Below are 21,376 nucleotides of genomic sequence, written 5' to 3' on the forward strand. Positions count from 1 at the left end.
CTTTGCTTTCTGTGTGAGGAGATTTAAAGGATTGGACAGTTCTTTAAGAATTCTTCCTTTAAAAAATATTTTGTGAAATTCTTTAACTTTTGAAACATACCCTCTGATTGCGTTGAGATTTTTTCCAATATTTTTGCTTCAGTGATATGGATGAAACAGGATCCTGAAACCACATTTATTTAATGGAGCACCCAACCTCAAATATGCACTTAGCCTGTAGGTAGGAAAATGTGATATGTACCCACTCACCCCCCCCCCCCAAAATTAATAACCTGGTGCATGAAAGCATGTCAATGGCAAACAAACCATAGACTGAATCTTTTCAGTATTTTTAATTAATATAACTACATCTAGAGAGGTTTTTAGGAGTGTTAAGTATTTATACTTGACACTAATATTTGTTTAGGAGCAATGTCAATTAAAAAAATTTGGCCTTACTTCTCTAATATTCCCTGTCTTGAAACATACTTGGATCAGAGTTCGTATCCGAGTTAATGCACATCTACCCCTCCCCAAATCCATAATTTGCCCTAAATTCATATTGGTTGAATTTTGTTGGTTTAGTTAGGGAAGGTGGGAGCATAGTTGCCTAGATACTGACATTGATCCTTTAACTTGATATGTTGACCTCAAGGTTTCACTTCAAGCTGAAAGTAAGTTATTACTATAAAAAATTGGCTCAAAATGTTACAAAAAAGCTCCTCAATAATTGAATAATTATATATAATAATAATTGAATAATTATATAATAATTATATATAATTATAATAATTATTGTGTTTACTTTCCTTGAGGTAAGAAAAAAAGAGAAAATAAGGTAAAAATTGTTTGAATGCCTACCATTAATCCTAACTTTTCAAATGAATAGAAAAGATAATCACTTTCTCCGAATGTGATTTTTGTACATTTCTAGTTTGACCTAAACAATATGTCTAACAAAATGACTGCATTTATACAGATGTGTGTTTATATTTACATTATGCCATATAGGGGACTGTAAGATAACAAAATATTTTTTACAATGTAAATATGATAAATAAAGTTTCACCTTGATATTTTAAATACTTAATAACTTAGAACAAGCTGATGGTATCTAGAACTGAATAGTCCTCACTCAAATAAATAACTAGTGATATTCTGAAACTGTTATTTTCTTAAAGAAACCAAAATATTTTTGAAATGGAAATATTAAATAGTTCTACCTGAATTTGGAGTTTGACTCAAGAAAACCAAACCATCAGAGATTAAACATTCATCAAAAACTGGTTCTCAGTTTATTTTCTACCTGTCAGCATTGATTTGTATGTGAAAGGTAACACCACATTGACCATTTAAAATCTCATTCTCACTGAAACAAGAAACCATTTTGAAGCCAAATCTACAGAAAATTAGCTTACACTGCACCATAGCTTACAAACAATAGTTTATGCACTATAGTTCTCTTCTTTAACCTTTTCACTTATAAGAATAACAAGTATCTAAAGTCTCTTTACATTAGGACTGTTCAATCACACATCATGGCCATGAGAATAAAGGAAAAGAAAGAAAACTAAAAAGTTAAAAAATTTGCCTTGCCACTATCATAAGAAATGCTTTGAGAATAGGTTAATATGCTGATGTTAGGTTGTAAAAGTTTATGTCCTGGTACTCAGGCTTCTAATTAATGCTGTGGAGGATGTGGAATGGGCCCATGCAGAGAATAAGTCTGCTGTCCAGGGGGTCCATGGTGTATGACTCCACCCATGTTCAAGTCTGCACCAGATTCCATCTTTGGACCTCTGCCCATTATGTCCTAAAATTATTCCAAGGAAATGTGGTCAATGAAACAAGACAAAAGCAAGCTTACCTGGAGAAAATTTACTCAGTAGATACAAACCTATCAATACAAAACTTTTCACAATACACTAGTTCTGTTTAGCTTTATCAGTGGTCATTCAATGATAACCATACATCCCTCCCATTGCAGACTTCTTAGCAAATGTTCTTAAAAGTGCTTGTGACCAATATTATTGTTATTGACCTCAGAGGCTTCAAAGACAGAAGTCTATTGCTTTTACTCACCATGTTTCTGAGAGGTGCTTGACCATTAGTACGTGCCAGAGGTCCAAACAATGGACCAGGAGGGCCGTAGTTCATTTCCCTCTCATGAAACACTCCCTCCAAGGACCCTCTCAAGGGAGCATCTTGATTTCCTCGCATAGACCCAGGAGGATATGGTTGAGGTACATGATGTGGTGTCATGTCACGTGGACTTTGAGGTGGCTCAGGTGTTCTTGGTCTTTCAAAAGCACTTTCAAGAGCTTGGCCCTCTGGACATCTTCCCATCCGGGGGCTGGTTGTAGATACCTCAGGAGGAGCATGCCTCCAAGGCCCTAAGCTTACATGCTCCCAAGGAACTGGCCTTTTCCCATGAAGATCTAAAGCACCTAATTTGGTGACACCAAGGGGTCCCAAACTAGCAGGATTAAGGGGTGGAACATTGGCTCTAGGAGGAGGGAGGGGTGATGACAGCTCTAATTGTCCTTTCTGTTTCTTCTTTTTAGCTTTGTCCTTTTTTTTCTTCAAACATACAGCACGATTTTCTTGATCACCTTCAGTATTGTTGTGAGTGGTAATGATACGGGTGTTTTCTGCTTGAACATAATTTAGCTGCGCCAGTTTTGATGGATACTTTGGAGGTGTAACAGTTCTTTCTGTATTCTTGTGAGATTCTGCAAAGAACTGCCGAACAAACCTTAACATCAAATACACTATGTCATTAAAACTCCTTTTATTTGACTTACAGTCAGTGGTTGTCAAGCCACCACCCATGGTGATAAGGAAAATAGCAATGAACTACAGGACATAAATACAATCAAATCATTAACAATGTGTACCAATTTACCTGAGGTTGAGAATCACAAGTATCTTCCTGCCATTGTTTTTTCTCCTTGTCTCCATCTGGGTAGTCTGTTAAGTCATCACCATGAACTATGTCCTCATTATCACTGCCAAGACTTGACACACTAAGTCCAACACTAACACTGCAATTATCAGCATTATCAGGCTCACTGTGTACACTTGATGCACTGCCACGTCCTTGCTGCAAGCGTGCACTGGAATATTCTAACTTTTCCTCACAGTCAATCTCTATATCTCCATCTTCCATGTCAATAATTTCCTCTTGCTGATCTTCAGTGTCAAGGTTATTGACTACAACTAAAATATCTCCATCCCCAGTCCTCAGGTCAAAACTTGCAGCTTCATCCATTAAGTGTCTTGAATCACCATCATGATGAAATTTGCTTTGCCTTGTAAGTGTACTCTGATGCTGTTTTGGGTTTGATGGCCTACTCTGCTCTACCATGTTGTCTGCTTTGTCTAAGGCCTTGATATTATGATCTGAAAATTTTTCTTTTTCTTCATGACTTGCCTCATTCGTTGCTGAATCCCCAAGGTGCCCTGACTCACCCTGTACATCAAAACCATGAAGGTCAGACACATCACAGTTCTCCGCACCAACAGATGCCTTGTGAGGTTCTTCTGCTGTTGCAGCTGCTTCATCTGTAGACGGAGGCTGCCATGAGTTTACAGGATCCACATTTTGACTATAAAAGGAATAAGTTCTTATTTCATGAAATCTGGTTAACACCTTGTTCATTTGATGATTAATTTCTCTTACAAACTTTCTACTGAATAATTTCATTATTTTAATATTGATAGCTCATATGACAAATTTGCGCCCAGAACAACTGTAAATTTCCTGGTTTCAATGAAAAAGCATCTTGTCATATCACATACGTATAGTTTATATATGTTTAATCTTACTAAATAAATAATCCATTTCATTTGTAATATTTTCTAGAGTTAGTTACCAGGGATAACTTTCATTTTCAAAATTTCTTCAGTAACAGCTACTATAGGAGACATACTCCCATTGAAACACAAGGTGAAGTAAATATAGCATCAAAATTCACTTCAGTTTGTTTCACTTTTAGTTTGACTCATTCAGTCAATGAATCCTTTTTAATTAAGTAAGTTACCTGTCAGGACTTGATGGTGTTGATACAAAGGCAGCCTTTCCTGTGTGCTTGTCATTGTGTTGTGAATGAGCTCTGATCACCATTCTACAATAATTGAGCTGTTTGTTGTGGATGTAATCAACTGCAGTTGCACCAAAACAATCTCTTACCAGGAGGTCTCCTGCAAAATGAAATTTGAAGTGTTGTCAGTCTTGAGCTGACACAATTCTTTGTTCTTGTCTGCCATTCCAGCATTTCCCTTTTCTTTTATCAGCTTTAATATGAACTTATAATAACTTCAGTGACACTGCTAATGATACTGCCACTATCAAAACATGGCCATCACAATCAAAAGTACACTAGAAAGGCTAACAATGACCTTTGGAAGCACAGAGGGAGGGGAAGGACGAGAAGCACTAAATAGTGAAATGGGGGCACTGCAAAAGTAGCAAGAGAAGCCTTGGGAGAGGATATATGACCTTATTTGGTTACCGCCATGATGGGTGATGGCAATGTTGATGATAATTGACAGTCCTACAGATTTCCTTACCTCCTCTTTCAAGGAGAAAATTCACAACTTCTGCTTGTCCACAGATAGCAGCAAGATGAGCTGCAGTTCTTTTTGAGTTATCTGTATCCTTTAGTCCTTCCAAGTTTCCTCTCACTTTAAGAATCATCTCACAAGCAGCTGCAATCCCTGCCAAGGAGTGTCAAATAATTTATATTTAATTATTAAACATAGCATCATCATGCAAGTCAACATTTTGAAACTAGTAAAGGATTAGATAGCTTTGTAGCTGCCTTAAATGGTAAAACTTGCACCATTTACTATACCAAATAGATCAACATTTTCCATATTAAAATCCAATAGTCCATTTTGCAGTTGTGTACTTGGTTGCCAGGTCTTTTAACAAGAGTGAAGCTAAGGATGACCTTGTTATTATACAAACCTTGCTACTTTCAAAGGTAAATTACCTTGTTGTTATGCTAACTAGGTACTGGTCTCTATCACAGCAAGACCACCTTTAGCCTCACTCCAAATCAAAGGCTTGACAACTCAGTACACAACTGTAAAATGACCCATTCATAAATATCTATATCATTTCCATTTATTTTTAAGCAATTATGTGACCAAGCAGACTGAAAAAAACCATAGGGCTTTTCGTTCAGGTTACCTATTCAGTATTTTTTAAAAATATTATCATGAGAATTACTAGATCTTCATATAAAGTAAAGTTATTATAACTTATGGATATAGTCTGCTAAAGAATTATCAAAATGACAAAAATTAAAAAGGTAGGTTAATTAGAATGATGAAATTCAACTTATGAGAGTTGAGAGTCCTTTTGAGGCAGTAACCAGTAACATTTACCACCTGTAGTACCTCTTATTGCTGTTTAAAATTGCTTGGAATTCTTGAAATTCAACAGGTAAAAGGATTGCTTTACCAGTTTGAAAATTTATTTTACCTGTCATGCTTAAAATAAGGGAGAACACTGTGAGAGTACATGACACAAGCCTCGTGTAATATCATTTCATTTCATACATTGACTCAAACAGGTTTAGTCCTTGCCTTTTTCTGCTGCTGTGTGTAATACTGTTTTGCCTTCATTGTCCCTTAGAACTGCAGACTGAGGAGTTAATAGAGCCTAGATATTTTATAAAAAAAATTATGGATCAATAAATTGAAGAACAATAACTAATGTAGGCAATTATTAAAGTGGCAATTGATGAGGGCTTTGGTTATCTATTACAATTAACTGACAGTCATTTGTGACAGCTAACATATGAAATGATTATCTCAGACTATAGATTGATGTAGAGAGCAATCCTTCTTGAGAGATTATAGGTCAAAGTTTTGTCAACAACTTAATAGTACAATGGTCTGAAATGCTGCCTAGCTCAAAATATACAGCAGTCTTTTATAGTGGTAAAGCCATCTGCATAATTAGATAACTGCCTTTTAAAACAACAAGTCAAACAATGAACACAGATACTTTCATTTACCTTTAGACACTCCAAAGATCCCATGCCTTTGACAGCCCAGTGAATCACAGACTGACCATAACAGTCTGTATCTCTGAAGATTGCATCTTCTTCAGGATCAGTTCTTGCCAGTGCATTTTGTAACATCTGTAGATTGCGAAGCTGGTCAAAGTAACATGCCCACATGGCTGGGGTTAAACCTTCACTGTCTGCAGCATCCAACTTCCCTCCAACCTGAAGTAATAACTGTAAAGAAATAAAAATGGATCATTCTCAAACATAAGCTCTTTATAGTTACATCCTACTCCCTAGCTAATCAAAGATCAGAAAATGAACTTTTTAAATTAAAGCCAACAGCCATCTTCACTTTTTTCTTTCTTCTGAATTTATTTCAAATGATGTTTGAATGAACTCCTCACAACTGAAATCACCTATTATGCCACCAGCAGCCAACTATAAAAAGGGTCATTTTAAACATTTCAAATGATAGATATCACTTGTAGCTGCTAAACCTGTGTAGGGAGACAGCAAGTCATAACTCCAGTCTTATTAAGCCCTTATCTTTATTTTCAACTTTAAAAAAAAAGTGACCCTGTGCTCAAGTGGACACTTTTCATGTCTTAATGTGTCATTTTTTGGCCTGTCAACCTGGCCTAGGACAGGGATATCTGCCTGTCGAAGATACACACTGTTTTTGACTTCCTGAAGCCTGCATTATCATTTATAAATACTTTTTTTTCAACCACAGCCAGACCAAGTACCTTGGGTGTGCTGAGAGAGGGAGACATTTCCATTTTTGAGATATAAATGTGTTTGTTATGTTACCTTTAAGTTATCCTCTGATGGATTTGCTGCTGCCCAGTGAAGTGGTGTCCTGCCTTGATTGTCTTCACCATTATGAGCAGCCTATACAAAGAGGAGAACACCATCATTCCCATAGTGCTGGATTTGGGTGAATCAAAAATCAAATAGAAATGGTAAGAAATTCCAGCAGACCTGTGAGAAGAACATTACAGTCACCTTATTACAAAGCAAAAGAGGCAGGGCAGCTGTGTTATTGATGTATGCAGCCACATGAAGTGCTGTTGTGTTATCTGTGCAACAAAAAAAAATAATAGAAATAATAAACATCACTTCTTTTAATGAAATGTACTCCAAAATTGAACGATAGGAAATACAAAGTAGATATCAAGTTAAATTATACCCTACCCATTTCCCAATAACAAAAAAAAAATACCCAAAACAAGTGGTGGTACCCCAACATATTCCCAAGGCAAACATCAAGGTCCTTGAAATCTCATTTATGTTTCACTGATCCCAAAAAAATCGTCTCCCAAGAGTTACTAGATAGTATACTTTTACATGAAAATATGCTTTTCATATGCAAACAAGTTAATAGAGGGCAAAAAGACATTAAGCACTGGTGTGTACCTACTGTAGGTCAATTTAAGAATTACTTTAAATAGTGTAAAAGTTACATTTATAGTTACTGTAGTTTTTGTAATATATATAGTTTATATCTGATACCATTTGCTTTGAGATCCAGATCACAGTCAGCTCTTATCAGTACTTCCAGGCACTCTGTATGGGCAGGTGTGTTGCCATGAACACAGTACATTGCAGCATTACGTCCTAAGCCATCCACTTGATTGACAACTTCGGAATCTTAAATGTAACATATTTTAAGTACTATATGGTCAGTGACATACAGTCAGCTGGTTGTAGTTTTGTGTATCAGGTATGATCACTTTTGTTTGGAGAAAATAAACTTTCCTTCAACAGTGACCTAACTTTTTCGATGGAATGATCTGACTTTGGCTGGAGATATCTGACTAGGGCCCATATGACAATAGGGTGAAGCAAGAAGTTACATAATTGTTGCTCGTGAAATTGTTATAAAAAAATATAGCTTAGGATGAGTCTAGAGCGCCATGACCATAATCAACTTAACCGTCATTCAAAATGAGGAGAAACGTCACTAGAAGCCTAAGAGATCTTACAGTGGGAGTAAGCAAACAGCTTAGGGTGTGGAAAAACAGTTTTGTATCAATTGGTCCAAGAGGCACAAGTTTGCCATGTCGGTCACAGAATTGGAGGAAAGTTAGGCACAACCAAATTGCAATCCTGGGGCTGTTTTGACACTGTAATGAAAATGGGTAGTCACGACAACCTGTCATTCATGAAAATATGACCAGTTTATCAATATCTCCGATCATTGAAACGCAAATTAGCTGAATAGTCCATTTTACAGTTGTGTGCTTGGTTGCCAAGCCTTTGGACAGGAGTGAGGCTAAGGGTGACCTTGTTATGATGCAAACCTTGCTGCTTTTGAAATGCAAATTAATTTGTTATCATGCTAACTAGATTCTGGTCTCTAACACAACAAGGTCACCTTCAGCCTCACTCCAAATCAAAGGCTTGGCAACTAAGTACACAACTGTAAAATGGCCTATTACAAGGCGAGGACTAAGAACTGTACGATACTAATGCACTTGACTTCTGTTTTTATTTCAAGATAATTTTATTTGATACTTCGAACATTTGTAATAAAAGTGTACTCGTTAAGTACTATGTAAACATGAAGTTTTCATTACTCTGCATGGAAGGTAAACAATGGCGAAATAATTTCTTGCTTAGCATTCAATTAGCAATTAGCGTTACCTTTCTCTATGAGTTCCTTTAAAAGCTGTGAATCTGCAGACTTTGTAGCTTGCAGGACGAGAGGCAATGAAGAAAATTCATTTGTACCGAGGCTAGCAGACAGCCTGGGTGATTCCAAATTGTACCACTTCCATTCGAACTGATCAGGTATTCCACAAGCTGGACTTACTGGGCTCACACCCCCATTAAAAACCAAGCTTCCACTCAGTGATTTGCCATTAAATCTTGGTGATGCACCATTTGAAAGACTTCTGCTACGAAGTTTTTTGTAGTATTTTTGCAAGTAGAACAGGACAAGATGCATAGAATCCCTAAGTTCAGCTGTCGATTCCTCGCACGAAAGTTTCGAAAGAAACTCCTGAATAAGCCCCGCTGTTTTCTGGAAGTCTGTGACAACAAAACATGGCAAACATGTCCTAATATTATCGGAAAACTGATTTGATCCAATTAACACAATATTGAAAAGCAGGAAGTCTTACCTCGTTTTTTTATAGCCATCGTTTGGAGGCTTCTAATTACGTCCTCGAGCGCTTTACGAATGTCTAATCGCGCGCGAAAATAAAATTATATTCAGCAATATTTTTACAAGCCACCATTTTGGACTTACTTTAATCGTGACCACGAAACACGATATCCGAATCAAGAACCCTTTGTCAAATCGACTAAAGGCAACAAAGTCAAATCTGCGCCAGACATGCAAAGAAAATAATGAATTGTGTAACTGATTACTTTCCCCCTTAAACGAGGAAGAAAACAACATTGAGATCGCATTGAACTATGGGATAATTTTTATTTCTAAGATGGCGGCCCTACGCTCAAAATCAAGGTCATTTCTAGAAGCTATTCCACGCTGTTTTTGCCGTGGCAATTATTTGTTATCCACACCAAGGTATCGTCTGTACTCAAATTATCAAACACAAGAGAAAACTACGCATTTTGGTTTTGAAGAAGTATCAGAACAGGAGAAAACTCAGAAAGGTAGACAAGATCAGAGGTCTTGATTTTTTTTTGCTTCACAAATGTGCAAATTTCCCTCTTTCAGATGTCAAATAAATCACCATCCCCACCCCCCCTTAGGAGCCGCATGGACAGTCAGTCTCTATTTATTTGTAATACCTTACTTTTGGCTTATTATGTGGATAAACATGATTTTTTTAAGAATAAAACATGTATGCCTTAGCATTCTTCAGAAATGCTATGAAGCAGTTACAGTGACTTATATAAATACGTATCTGGGACTAGTTTGCAAAACTTGGCAACTACATGCATGATATTTTACCCAAAGAGCTCAATATACATGCTAGAATTACAGCTTTGACAATGCAAAAAATTAATTGTGGACATGCGAGTTCCAGACTTCTGGTTGTATGCTTAACATCTCACTGAGTTATGTTGTCTTGTGCAGACTGACCTAGGACTTACCATTAACTTTAATAACACACAGAGGTCAAGTGTTATTAAGTAATTAAACAAATTAAGTGGGATTATTCAGAATTTATTATTTGAATAAGTAGTCAACACTTTCTACACCTTGTACTACAAATATTTGTTTATCAGTTTACAAGGTGTTTGAGAGTGTAGCAAGTTCATATGACAAAATGAATGATGCCATGAGCTTCGGGATACACAGACTGTGGAAGGACAGGTTAATCACTTTACTTAATCCTCCTGTTGGAACAAAACTGTTGGATGTTGCTGGAGGAACAGGTAAACAAAGTTGTTATTAGAGAGAGATGTGGTTCATAATAAATGGTTTGAATCAAGGAGTGAAATCATTCTCTTGTTGGATTGTCTTGATGAGAGTAACCCGAAATTGGATAATTACTCACAAGTGTGTTGTGTTTGCTGTGACTGCAGATTCTAAGTATCAAAACTAGTGTAGTTTTAACCCAATATAGAAAATTGTTACTATGGCCAAGATGTAATGTGCTAAACATCTTGTAATCATACCAATTATTAAGTTTACTGTTTTAATCTGATAGGTTATTGCACTGTGTTTTGAAATTTTACAGGTGACATTGCATTCAGATTCCTAGACCATGTTAACAAAAAATCAGGAAAAAGGAAACAAAGAGGAGAAAGTATTGACTCCCATGTGACAGTGTGCGATATCAACAGAGCAATGCTGCAAGTTGGCCAACAAAGGGCTGAAAGACTCCATCAATCCTCAGGTTTAAGAGCTGGGTACTTGATTGCTTCAACCTTAAGCTGCTGAGATCTGATTGTAAATCTCCTGTGTAGCTGTGTTATATTTCCTTGTAAAGTATCTGGGAAAATTTGGTATCATTTCAATATAAGCCTTGAGTTAACCCTCAGCATATGAGTGTGCATTTCTCATTCCCTGTTTTCTTGATGATTTATCGAAAGAAAAATTTTCATGTTAATCACTTATCATATGAATTTGATTCAAGGGCTGAAATGACTTAGCAGATTTGCACAAAATTGTGAGAGGTAATGGATAACAATGCCAGGGATTACACTTCCAAGTTACTGAATTTATTTTGTCTGTAGTAATGCATTTATGGCAAAATTATCCTGCATTTTCGAAGTGTTAACAGCTATTATACCACAGTGAAATATTGTTGCAGACCAGAGGGGAAAAAAAAGAAGAAAAACTTTTTTAGTTAGAGTTAACGTTTTGCCTTACAACTTAGTACAAGAATAGGATGGAATCTTAGTTTGGAGCCTTTGGTTTGATAATTCTTAAATGTTTTCTCATAGGAATTTCATGGATTGAAGGCAATGCAGAAGAGTTACCAATTGATACTGCATCAGTTGATGCCTACACCATAGCATTCGGAATCCGAAATGTTACAAGAATTCATAAGGTTACCATTAACTCTGTTCTTTTTTTGCTTTTTCTGGATTATAAGTGAACTGATATGTTTTCTATTCAGTATTTATTCTGAAAATTTGTAGAATAGTTGATGTATTTTGTTCTCATTGTTTGGTCAAAAAATCCAGGGCAAGGTAGCCTTGTAAAAGATAATTTGTTTTAATTAACTGAGTTAAGTGAATTGGGCACCATAAAAAGATTCTAAAGCCAACATTTTATGCTTAAGCCCTTCATTAGTGCTAACTGTTCTGGAAAAGAGTCTTGTTTGTGAGGTTGATGAAGTCATCACTTGACAGCAATGAAATTTCTGATCAGAAAGCAGAATCTTCATTCACAGTTTCCCATAGCAGTCTTCTTCAGGACCACTGTCACAAGGATCAACATTCTATATGATCAGCTGTTACTTGTTTAATAATTTTCTTTCTCTCTTTTTGTGCTTCTCATTAGGCTTTGAGTGAGGCCCACAGAGTTCTTGTTCCTGGTGGAAGATTCCTGTGTCTGGAATTCAGTGAAGTAAAAAATGAGCTTATCTCTAGGTACCATCAATTTATTGTCTTTGATTATTCTTTAGGGCTTCAGGATCAATGGAAAACTACATGACCCCCAAAGAACTCCTATAGCAGACATTGGTCAACTTGTCATGTCAGTTGATGGGTTGTATTCTGTTGTGTCTCCCACCAGAAGGCTGACATTTTAAAACATTCCTTTTTTTTTTTTTTAGCTTACCATGTTTTCCACATTTTCCTTCAAAACATTGTGATACAATATTATCAGGCAAAGAGGAATTATGATGCCAGCCTTGTCTGTGGTTAAGTCTACTTAGATGCACATGTTATAGATTGTTCAGTCAAGTCTAATATTTCTTACTTGGATGTCTGATATAAATTATATTTCTAACAGTGCCTATGAGAAATATTCCTTTGATGTTATACCAGTTATGGGGCAGATCATAGCTGGAGATTGGAAATCTTACAAGTATCTAGTTGAAAGCATTAGACAATTTCCAAATCAGGTTTGTCCAATAAAGTTTGTTGAACATTTTACATGCATTACAAAGTAAAATTTTCAGTTTATCATCCCCTCATACACAGCCCTCTGTGGAAATTCATGTATATCTTCCGTTTCTTTGCATTAGTGGTTCCTTCCTCTCTTCCTCTGGGATGTGATTTAAAGAGAGCATTTGGAGCTTGCTTCCTTTGTGCTTGCACGCATTTCTGCTTCTTACTTTCTTTACTCAGCTGCCTTATCCCTCTCAGAAGTGAAGAGTTATTTGATGTGTCTGCAGCTCTTTAATGTGTTTATTGAAGAAATGTAATCATATGATTATTCAAAAGTAAATCTCAACATTTGGTCTCTGTTAGCAAGATCAGGTTTGAAAGCTCCACTGATGAGCAAGAAATGAGCTTTCCACAGAGGAATTTCAAACTGTTGACACTGTTGTTTATGTACATGGATTAGTAATGTTGGAATTTGTCTGACTAGTTACTTTTATTTCCTCTAGGAAGAGTTTGCAAATTTGATTGAAGATGCAGGATTTAGTTATGTTACTCATGAAAACTTAACCTTTGGAATAGCAGCCATTCACTCAGGCTTTAAATTGTGAATACATTTGAAATTTGTGAATAAATATTGTGATCTTTTATAATTGTTGACTTCATTTTTTATAACATGACCATCTCGAATGAGGCATAACTAAATGTGAAAGATTTTCAACATATGGCTTTGCAGCAGGATTTGATCCAAAAAATTCAGATGGAGAGGGTTGAAAAAATTATTTTTAAAAGACAAACCATAACACAATTGGGGCAAACTTTAAAATAATTTATTAAATCGAAACTATATTTGAAATAATATAAAGCAAAGTCAATTTTAAAGTCTAGATTCTAAGCATAGCAACTACAGATGAACAGAAGATTTGCATTAAAAAAAAAAAGAAAATTGTTTCTGCTCTCTTAAAATAATATTCCAAGAGCTTGCATTGATAGTATGGTGTATAATAGCTGGTGTTAGGTACAACTTGCTTAGGTGTGTCTAACAAGACAGTGGGAATATATATTAGCTAACTATTATGGTGATAAGATTTAATACAACATAGCAACCTTCACTTTGTACAAACTCTTAAGTTGTAAGTCTCTACAAGGCATTTTATATGGAGATCCAGCGATCTTTAGAGTCAAATCAACCAGATTTGAACAGAAGAACAGCAACCTGTCCAAGGTAGAAGTAGATGAAATGCTTTGTTTCATGGGTGACATAGGAACCAAAGTTTCTCCCAACAATACAGTGCCATGTAGGGTTGTACTTCTTGTCAAACTCTTTCTTGATGTATGCTGCTATGTCTTTCTCAATGTTGAATTTTTCCATAGCCTGTGTGGCACACTCTACAGCATCTGACTGCATGTCCTCAGACATGTCGGCATTTTTTATTACTGCTTTTCGATCGGTCATCTGCGGCAACCAAAAACGTTCTAATTAGTTTTTCTCTCCACGCGCTCATCACCCTTCCAGGTGACCACGCCTATGGGGTAATCGAGGAAAGAGGCGGAAAAGAAGAAATAGATAACTTACCCTGTCTAAAAACAGTTTTCCGCAACTATCACAGATCTTCGCCACCGAAATTCTCTTTATCAAACACCTTTCTCAAACAAATACAACATTGCTTCCTTGGTGTCTTAGACCCACGCCGTGGAACACCTAATTTACTATAATGCGTATTGTTCATTGGATGAATTCCGTAGCTTTTTTCGGTAGCCTATATCAACCCAGGGTACATTGCGAGAAATGCCTCTGTTTGCGTGATCAGGTCACACGCCTGGTTCACACTCTTCTCATGACGATTCAAGTCACGCAGTAAATAAACTTTACTTTTTTTGTTAGATATCGGCAGACTGGGTAAGTCCTCAGCCTGGAAAAACTGATTTTAATCGAATTCGAATCAACGATCTTTACTACACATTTTTTCAATGCGTGACCTTTTTTTTTTAGTTTAAAAGATGGAAACAGTAAGTAACAGTAAGTAACAGCCGGGAGGCAAAAGCCCAACCTTTCCACCCCTTTCCTAAATCTTGCAGAAGTTGTCTCCACATCTTTAGATTTGTAAAACTGCACATTAAAGCGTCTTTCACGACTGCCGATGTGTACCTTAGAGAACTATCTGTGGTAAAGCTGTGGCCCGTAATTACATTAAGAATGTAGTTTATCGTAATGTAAAACTGAGAAGAGATTAATTCAATCTAGATCATGTGTAACATGCCCTTACAGATCCACAAGTCTGTCTTCTCTGCGTTATAAATCAGATCGGTAAGATTTTGTATAAATGTTACAAGAACTTACATGTGCTCTCTGGGTTTGACTCTGAAAGGTTTCGAGAGGAAATTGCTCCATTACCGAGCCACGAATCGAGGATAATTTTAATGAATTTTTCACTGTATGATAAGTGTGAGGCCGGTGGCACCAGCTAATGCAGATTTCCCAATTTAACCTCCGGGATTTAGAAAGTATTATGTCAATAAGAAAGTAGGTAAATAAGTAAATAAGGTTTGACAGTGTCAGTCACCTGATTGCATTCTTAAATAAAATTCTTAAGTCAAGTTTTGTAATTAAGAGTTGCGACGCTGAGAGGAAGTCGATGGAGATTTATTGAACTCCTCCATTATATATTGAGACATTTCAAGTGTTATTAGAATTTTAGAGCAGCAAGTTTCCTGAATTCCTGAATCGAGTTTCCTTGCACTTGAATGAAAAAAAAATTAATAAATCCCGGTTGAGTTTTGTAAATATTGCCCGCCATTTGCGGAACGGGTCTGTCTTCGAACTCTGAATTATGTTTTTAAAATTCACCCCATTTCCGGCCACTCTACGTGCACGGAATAAAGACAAAAATTCCCAAAAAAAAAAAAAAATTGCAAGGGGAGAAGAAATTTTCAGAATTTAAAAATTTCGGAAAAATAAAGACAAGCTCGAAACACAGGTATTCCTATAACTAAATGGGCTTGAGTCAGGTCTGAATACTACTATGGAAAATGGCATGTTTGGTCTGAATGATAGTAAGGATTTATGGAACAAGGCAGCACACTCACACTGAAAATTCTGGTGTATTCCCTGGGAGAGGGAGAGTACATCTTAATTATCATGGACTTCCTTTTCACTTGTTGAAATCATATGATGACATGCTTACCCATCAAATTGTTAGTATAACAGAAAACAGGGCATGGGAGCTATGTCCTTCATTCCAAGACAAATTTGTTCCATGGTTCACAAGTACAAGAAGGTTTGTGTTAATCCAGTTTTGATGTAAGGTCAGATTGTAAAAACACTACTCAACTCACCCAGAGTTAACTTTCATATTAAACTAAAATAACCTTGAAAAAATGTAAGGTTATGCTTATTGACATAGTCAAGAGAAATTAAAAAGCCCTCTTTGACTTCTTCCTTAGATGACCAAGGTCTGCTCACAAAACAGATTAAAAAGACAGAAATAATCAAAGAACATGAAATGTTACACACAGAATGATAAATAAGTTTATTTCTCATTTAAGTTAAGGACTCTCCACTTATAAATAAAAAATTATATTAGTTAAACCTTATATTTGGAAAAGGAATATCAAAAGTCATGTCTCACACCAAACATCCTTATATTAGTATTTGCAACACAAAAAAAAAATTAAATAAAAATGAAAATATATTTACACAACGGAGATTTAGGATATATATTTTAGTCCCTTTGTTCCTTGAAGGACAATCTCTCTTTTAGGTAGCTTCATATTCTCAGCCAGACTTGAACAGAAGAACAGCAACCTGTCCAAGGTAAAAGTAGATGAAATGCTTTGTTTCATGGGTGACATAGGAACCAAAGTTTCTCCCAACAATACAGTGCCATGTAGGGTTGTACTTCTTGTCAAACTCTTTCTTGATGTATGCTGCTATGTCTTTCTCGATGTTGAACTTTTCCATGGCTTGTGTGACACACTCTATGGCATCTGCCTGCATGTCCTCGGACATGTCCGCATTTTTAACCACTGCCTTCCTGTCTGACATCTGAAAATAGAACATAAATCAAACATTAACCCTAAGAGTAACTTGTATCTAATTTCTCTTTATAGCATCACCTTTCAATCACACATTTAGGTAACAAGAATAAAAGAAACCAACACCAACTAAACAAACTCTTGATTGTCAAAAAAATTCTCCTTGTCAGAACCTTTAATAAGAAAGATGTGGTGAACAGTATAGAGAATGATTCCTTTCCTTGCCAATATTCTTCAAAAAATCTGACTTCTAGTGAAGTTTGTTGACAAGACAAGACAACAACATAATAAGAATTCTAAATACCATAAGCACCAGAAAATAATAAAATTCCCTGGTCAATGCAAATTAAAAAATCAACAAAGTTAATTATAGTTTCTGTTTCCATGGCAACCAAGAAAACAAAATTAGAAAATTAGCCTGTCTAGAAATGCAAGGTGGCTGTTTGCTTTATCAAGTGCTAATTAAAGAATAAACCGAACCATATTACATTAAGTCAAAACAATGTTCATAAAAACAGAATGTCTGCCTGCATACTGATCTACCTTTCACATTTACTGTCCAAATTCTTTTCATTTATCGATCATTTATGGTTAACTTACAATCACCAACATCCGAGCGAAACGCCTATCTCCCAAAGCTTAAGTTGTTTTCTAAACATAATTTTTAACACGTTAAAAAGCCTAAATACGAAAAAGACAGCGAGTCATCGATTGATAGGCAGCATCCAGCTGATGATTTTCCTTCGCTCAAAAATGTCATGAGGAAATATAATGAGATATAACTCACCTTGACTATTTAAAAAAATATTCTATGAAAATATTGAGGGAATTGTCGAAGAAACAAAACTCTCCTTCTTTGATCAATTGCTGAAAAAACTCAAATATTAGGAGGATAGCATCTGAAAAGTGGGTTGCTTCCTGCTTAATTTCGATTGGATACGAGCCTCAAAGCTGAAGATTTGATTCGTCAATAATTAGAATTATTTCCACAGCCTATATCAACCCAGAATCCTGCGCGTTTCTTTGCGTCACATTAATAAAGCCCCTGCCATCTCGCAAGGACTCCCTAGATCATTGGACGCGTGGTCAGCCATTTTCGAAAGAACTTAGGCGTCCTTCATTTGTGGCTCTCGTTTTCGAGAAAAATTACTTGCTTTACAAATGATGAACCGAAGTAATAACAACAGTAGGCGAATTTACGTCGGAAATTTACCATCTAATGTAGATGAGAGAGATCTGGAGGATATCTTTTACAAATACGGCGACATTTCTGATGTTGACTTGAAGATTCCTCGATACGGAACTGGTGGCACGCCGTTTGCCTTCGTCGAATTTAGTGATCCAAGGTATGGAGATCTGACATGATGTCTTCAGTGACCTAATACAACTTTTTGGTAAAATTTCCGCACAGCCCCATACTATTGTAAAACAAATCTGTTTTCCCAATGGCAATGTATTGTTTTAGTCATTGTTTTCTCTGTTCAAGAACTGAATGCATAATGAAGTATGGGGCTGTGCGGAAATTTTACCAACTTTTTTTATGGACAATTCTTGTCAGCACTCAAACTCTCACTTTGCATCAGTCCATTTTCGATGCCAGGATGGGTTTGACTTCCTTCCCGGAACCTTTCTTTTGTTCTGCAATAAGCTCTTATCTCTAAACTTTGTTTCTTTTTTTTTTCCTTTTTCCTTGTTCTTCAACCTTCGCCATTCAGAAAAGATTATAAGTCTGGTATTTTCAACGTGACTGTTTATACAGCTATGCTGTTTATAGTGGGTCAGTAAATGTGTTTAGTGTAAATGGCTTGCCAAAAATAAAGTTGGAGACTTTTTCGAATACACGCTTTCCTTGAATTATTTTGCGGGTTTTTTCTTTTAAGATTTTCCGTTTTAATTTTTATTGTAGTTAGAACCATAGAAAATTCCAGGAGGTAGAAAATCGTTGCTTTATTTTTATTTCTCTAATGTCACTTTGTACAGAGATGCAGAAGATGCAGTGAGAGGGAGAGACGGATATGAAGTTGATGGACAGAGGATCCGTGTAGAATTTCCTCGTGGTGGCCGTGGTGGAGGTCGCTCTGGAGGTGGAGGATTTGGAGGTGGAGGGGGAGGAGGAGGCTATGGTGGTGGTGGTGGAGGAGGTGGAGGTGGTCGTGGTCCTCCTCCTAGGCGCTCTGATTACCGTGTTATGGTCTCTGGTTTGCCACCGACTGGTAGCTGGCAAGATCTCAAGGATCATATGCGGGATGCTGGTGATGTTCAGTTTACAGATGTTTTTAAAGATGGAACTGGCATTGTGGAGTTTTCTCGGTATGATGACATGAAATATGCCTTGAAACATCTGGATGATTCTAAGTTCCGCTCACATGAGGTACACAATTTTAATTGTTACAACTGCCAGTCTTGTACAGTACTTGGTGTGTCTTTTTCAGAGAAAAGTATGTATAATTGTTTTCATCATTTTTCTCTTTCTCTAGGGTGAAGTTGCATTCATCAGAGTCAAACCTGACAATCCAGGACGTGGTTCACGAAGTCGTAGCAGATCACTTTCAAGGAGCCGATCCCCAAGAAAAAGATCCCACTCTCGTTCCCACAGTCCACGTCGGTCTTATTCACCAAAGAAATCAAAGTCACCCTCAAGATCACCAAAGAAGAGGAAATCGGTCTCTCCAAGGCGTTCCAGATCCCGTTCTCGTTCCCGTTCATAGACATAAACTGTTTTCTGTGATGTATTATTTGTGTTGTATTACCACCAAGAAAAGGCTTTCACTTTAAACCCTTAGTTGTAGAAAAAGGACTCTTTTAATAATTCTATATTGTTGTGGCTAGTTAGATCTTTTACTTTTCCATGGTATTATTTTCAGGACAGCACAAGCACTTTCTGATATTGGAAAGGAAAGCTAGGAATGAAACATGTTTCAACAGTTATGTTGCTAAAGAAATCAAACTGGATAAGGAAACAGTGGAAATAAAATGACTCTTGGAACATTAGGACATGTTCTTTGGACATGGTATGCATGGTTTTAAGCTACAGTGATATTTCTTCAAGACCAAAATACCCCTTTTTAAACAGCAGACATTGTTTTGCACTTGTATTAGAAATACAACTTAGTTTTAAGTAACACCACAAGTTTGTTTTCTTTTCACCTATAGTTCACTTTGTATAGATTAGTTACTCTTTATGGCAACTTATGATTAAAAGATGAATAAGTTAATAGATTTGTTCAATTTTCCTAAAATTCATAGTCAATTAATTACAAGCCAGTAGCAATTTTCCTCCAGCACACTATTAAATGTTTGGGAAATTGAAGGGAAAAAGACTATTTTCAAGCGATTTTCATTGACAAGTTGACTTCTTTACAATCTTGTGACAGATAAAAAGCTGTCGTCCGGAGGAGTCCGGAACCTCTCATGTCAGTCAGTGATCACGGATCATTAGGATAGGAACTGGAGGTCAGCTCCAGTACAGTTTTGGGACAGAACACCGGAAACAATCAGGAAATCAAACAATCAGGAGTCAGTTTTTTGGAACTCTTTCAATCATCTGGATAAGGATTTGGATCTTAACTCATTTGGTAGTTGCCAACAATTTTGGAGGAAAATCACAGTTTGGAATGGAGGAATAGCAATCACTATCTTTCATACAAAATGGTCTTATACAGTATTCTTCTTTGGAGGGTAACCTAAATCTGGTATGAATTTTAAACATTCAGTTTTGTTTGAAAGACCTCAAATTTAGCGGAGTGAAAGCTGATCCCCAAAATTTCCTGATTCAAATTTGGACAAAATCACCAATTTTTGAAGTTTTCAATGAAATTTTCTGTTTTTCCCCAACCTTTCTGTCATAGTTATCTTGCTTGTTTTGTTTTTTACTACTGACTTTCTTGCTTCAGGTGCTGGGTATGCTATGCATTTGTTTCTAGCATAGAAATACAAGGGATTTTAGCAGACACAACAAAAGTGCTTTTACATTTATCATTTAGTTTTCCATGCAATGTGACAGCACATTGTGCTCTTTGCTGAAATAAATTTCTTTCTGACTGAAGTAGTGGTTGATTGTGTGTGATCTTACTGCTAGTGTTGTTGTGGGACTAAGAAGCCTATTTATATTGCCAAGTGCATTGGTTAGGTAAGGATTAGATACCTATCGGGTGCATGTTGAAATTTCCAGGAAATAAGGCAATGCAAGGACATATTTCTTAACTAAAAGTGCGGCAAGGCAAGTTTGGCCTGAAATATTATGCCATGTCGCAATCCTCACCTGTTTAAATAGAAAGAGAGAATGGTGGATTTGATGGAATTTCATTCTCCAACTCAAGCAGACTAGAAATAAGCATATATGCCCCAACCGTAAAGGGCAGCATCATAGTATTAAGTGGTCACCCTTTCCAAAGGAGTCACTTATCAAATTTACTTACCTCATTCTCTACAATTAATTACACCTCTTTCCTATGCTCACCACCATGCAGAATTGCAAATGCAGAAGTCTACAGAAATGCAAATGAATGCCTAGATGTTGATATTGATCCTGTTTCCCTTTATTCCATGCCTTTCCCTCTGATAATAAATGGAACCTTCACACCCTGCTCTGACAACTTCAGTGGACCATTCTTCTTCAAAGAAGAGATGGTCACCCTCTGGAATTCTCACTTTCAAGTTTGTTTTGATCCACCTACTAAACCCTGAGTAAACATGTCACTACGCAAAAATCTGAGTGCGGAGTAACAAAGTATCTTAATGCATTCTGCATGAGCACAACTTGAGTACATCTTGTACTTGTACAAGTCAAGTACAAGGAAAGAATCGTCCTAGCGCATATTGGGGGAAAGTGACATCAATAGGTAGTACTGGGGATGGACAAATTC

General features: G+C 36.5%; 4 protein-coding genes and 1 pseudogene across 8 annotated transcripts; 2 read left to right on the plus strand and 3 right to left on the minus strand.

The window, feature by feature from the left end:
* Window positions 1-877: 877 nt before the first annotated feature.
* LOC113665160 (uncharacterized) lies at window positions 878-9,418 on the minus strand. The gene is made up of 12 exons (XM_027180817.2): window positions 9,128-9,418; window positions 8,649-9,035; window positions 7,515-7,652; window positions 7,008-7,081; window positions 6,813-6,893; window positions 6,009-6,233; window positions 5,575-5,650; window positions 4,552-4,698; window positions 4,023-4,182; window positions 2,885-3,587; window positions 2,062-2,721; window positions 878-1,792 (listed from the first exon to the last, which is right to left on the minus strand). The coding sequence occupies exons 1-12, from the start codon at window positions 9,144-9,146 to the stop codon at window positions 1,661-1,663; spliced, it is 2,802 nt and encodes a 933-aa protein (XP_027036618.2). The 5' UTR covers window positions 9,147-9,418; the 3' UTR covers window positions 878-1,660.
* On the plus strand, window positions 9,417-13,126 carry LOC113665161 (2-methoxy-6-polyprenyl-1,4-benzoquinol methylase, mitochondrial). 2 transcript variants are annotated; one of them, XM_027180818.2, is made up of 7 exons: window positions 9,417-9,626; window positions 10,206-10,355; window positions 10,661-10,819; window positions 11,370-11,476; window positions 11,932-12,020; window positions 12,385-12,496; window positions 12,986-13,126. In XM_027180818.2, exons 1-7 carry the CDS (start codon window positions 9,449-9,451, stop codon window positions 13,085-13,087), a joined length of 897 nt encoding a protein of 298 aa, XP_027036619.2. In that variant the 5' UTR covers window positions 9,417-9,448; the 3' UTR covers window positions 13,088-13,126. The 2 variants fall into 2 exon arrangements, with proteins under 2 accessions (XP_027036619.2, XP_027036620.2); XM_027180819.2 differs by having other exon boundaries at window positions 12,990-13,126.
* Window positions 13,127-13,284: 158 nt separating this feature from the next.
* LOC149036938 (dynein light chain 2, cytoplasmic) lies at window positions 13,285-14,192 on the minus strand. The gene is made up of 2 exons (XM_089190494.1): window positions 14,053-14,192; window positions 13,285-13,932 (listed from the first exon to the last, which is right to left on the minus strand). Exon 2 carries the CDS (start codon window positions 13,930-13,932, stop codon window positions 13,663-13,665), a length of 270 nt encoding a protein of 89 aa, XP_089046620.1. The 5' UTR covers window positions 14,053-14,192; the 3' UTR covers window positions 13,285-13,662.
* Window positions 14,193-15,985: 1,793 nt separating this feature from the next.
* LOC113665216 (dynein light chain 2, cytoplasmic pseudogene) lies at window positions 15,986-17,458 on the minus strand (annotated as a pseudogene). 2 transcript variants are annotated; one of them, XR_016181953.1, is made up of 2 exons: window positions 17,299-17,458; window positions 15,986-16,521 (listed from the first exon to the last, which is right to left on the minus strand). The product of XR_016181953.1 is annotated as a dynein light chain 2, cytoplasmic pseudogene, transcript variant X1 (transcript). The 2 variants fall into 2 exon arrangements; XR_016181954.1 differs by lacking the exon at window positions 17,299-17,458 and adding an exon at window positions 16,685-16,819.
* A 78-nt stretch (window positions 17,459-17,536) lies between these two features.
* On the plus strand, window positions 17,537-20,556 carry LOC113665179 (serine/arginine-rich splicing factor 1). 2 transcript variants are annotated; one of them, XR_003445690.2, is made up of 4 exons: window positions 17,547-17,857; window positions 18,492-18,882; window positions 18,989-19,522; window positions 19,886-20,556. XR_003445690.2 is itself a non-coding variant. In XM_027180843.2 (3 exons), exons 1-3 carry the CDS (start codon window positions 17,673-17,675, stop codon window positions 19,217-19,219), a joined length of 807 nt encoding a protein of 268 aa, XP_027036644.1. In that variant the 5' UTR covers window positions 17,537-17,672; the 3' UTR covers window positions 19,220-20,556. The 2 variants fall into 2 exon arrangements, 1 of the variants encoding a protein (XP_027036644.1); XM_027180843.2 differs by having other exon boundaries at window positions 17,537-17,857; window positions 18,989-20,556.
* The last annotated feature ends 820 nt before the right edge of the window (window positions 20,557-21,376 follow it).

The sequence above is a fragment of the Pocillopora damicornis genome, chromosome 12, assembly GCF_964200805.1.
Source record: "Pocillopora damicornis chromosome 12, jaPocDami1.2, whole genome shotgun sequence".
Classification (NCBI taxonomy): Eukaryota; Metazoa; Cnidaria; class Anthozoa; order Scleractinia; family Pocilloporidae; genus Pocillopora; species Pocillopora damicornis.

Coding starts and splice junctions, on each gene's coding strand:
- LOC149036938 (XM_089190494.1), bottom strand. CDS start 13,932: ATGACCGATCGAAAAGCAGTAATAAAAAATGCCGACATGTCTGAGGAC.
- LOC113665160 (XM_027180817.2), bottom strand. Junction 6,234..6,812: donor CATCAGAGGATAACTTAAAG/GTAACATAACAA, acceptor ATTTCTTTACAG/TTATTACTTCAGGTTGGAGG. Junction 4,183..4,551: donor TTTTCTCCTTGAAAGAGGAG/GTAAGGAAATCT, acceptor TTCATTTTGCAG/GAGACCTCCTGGTAAGAGAT.
- LOC113665179 (XM_027180843.2), top strand. CDS start 17,673: ATGATGAACCGAAGTAATAACAACAGTAGGCGAATTTACGTCGGAAAT. Junction 17,858..18,491: donor GTCGAATTTAGTGATCCAAG/GTATGGAGATCT, acceptor CACTTTGTACAG/AGATGCAGAAGATGCAGTGA. Junction 18,883..18,988: donor CTAAGTTCCGCTCACATGAG/GTACACAATTTT, acceptor CTCTTTCTCTAG/GGTGAAGTTGCATTCATCAG.
- LOC113665161 (XM_027180818.2), top strand. CDS start 9,449: ATGGCGGCCCTACGCTCAAAATCAAGGTCATTTCTAGAAGCTATTCCA. Junction 9,627..10,205: donor ACAGGAGAAAACTCAGAAAG/GTAGACAAGATC, acceptor TTTGTTTATCAG/TTTACAAGGTGTTTGAGAGT. Junction 12,021..12,384: donor AAAAATGAGCTTATCTCTAG/GTACCATCAATT, acceptor TATTTCTAACAG/TGCCTATGAGAAATATTCCT.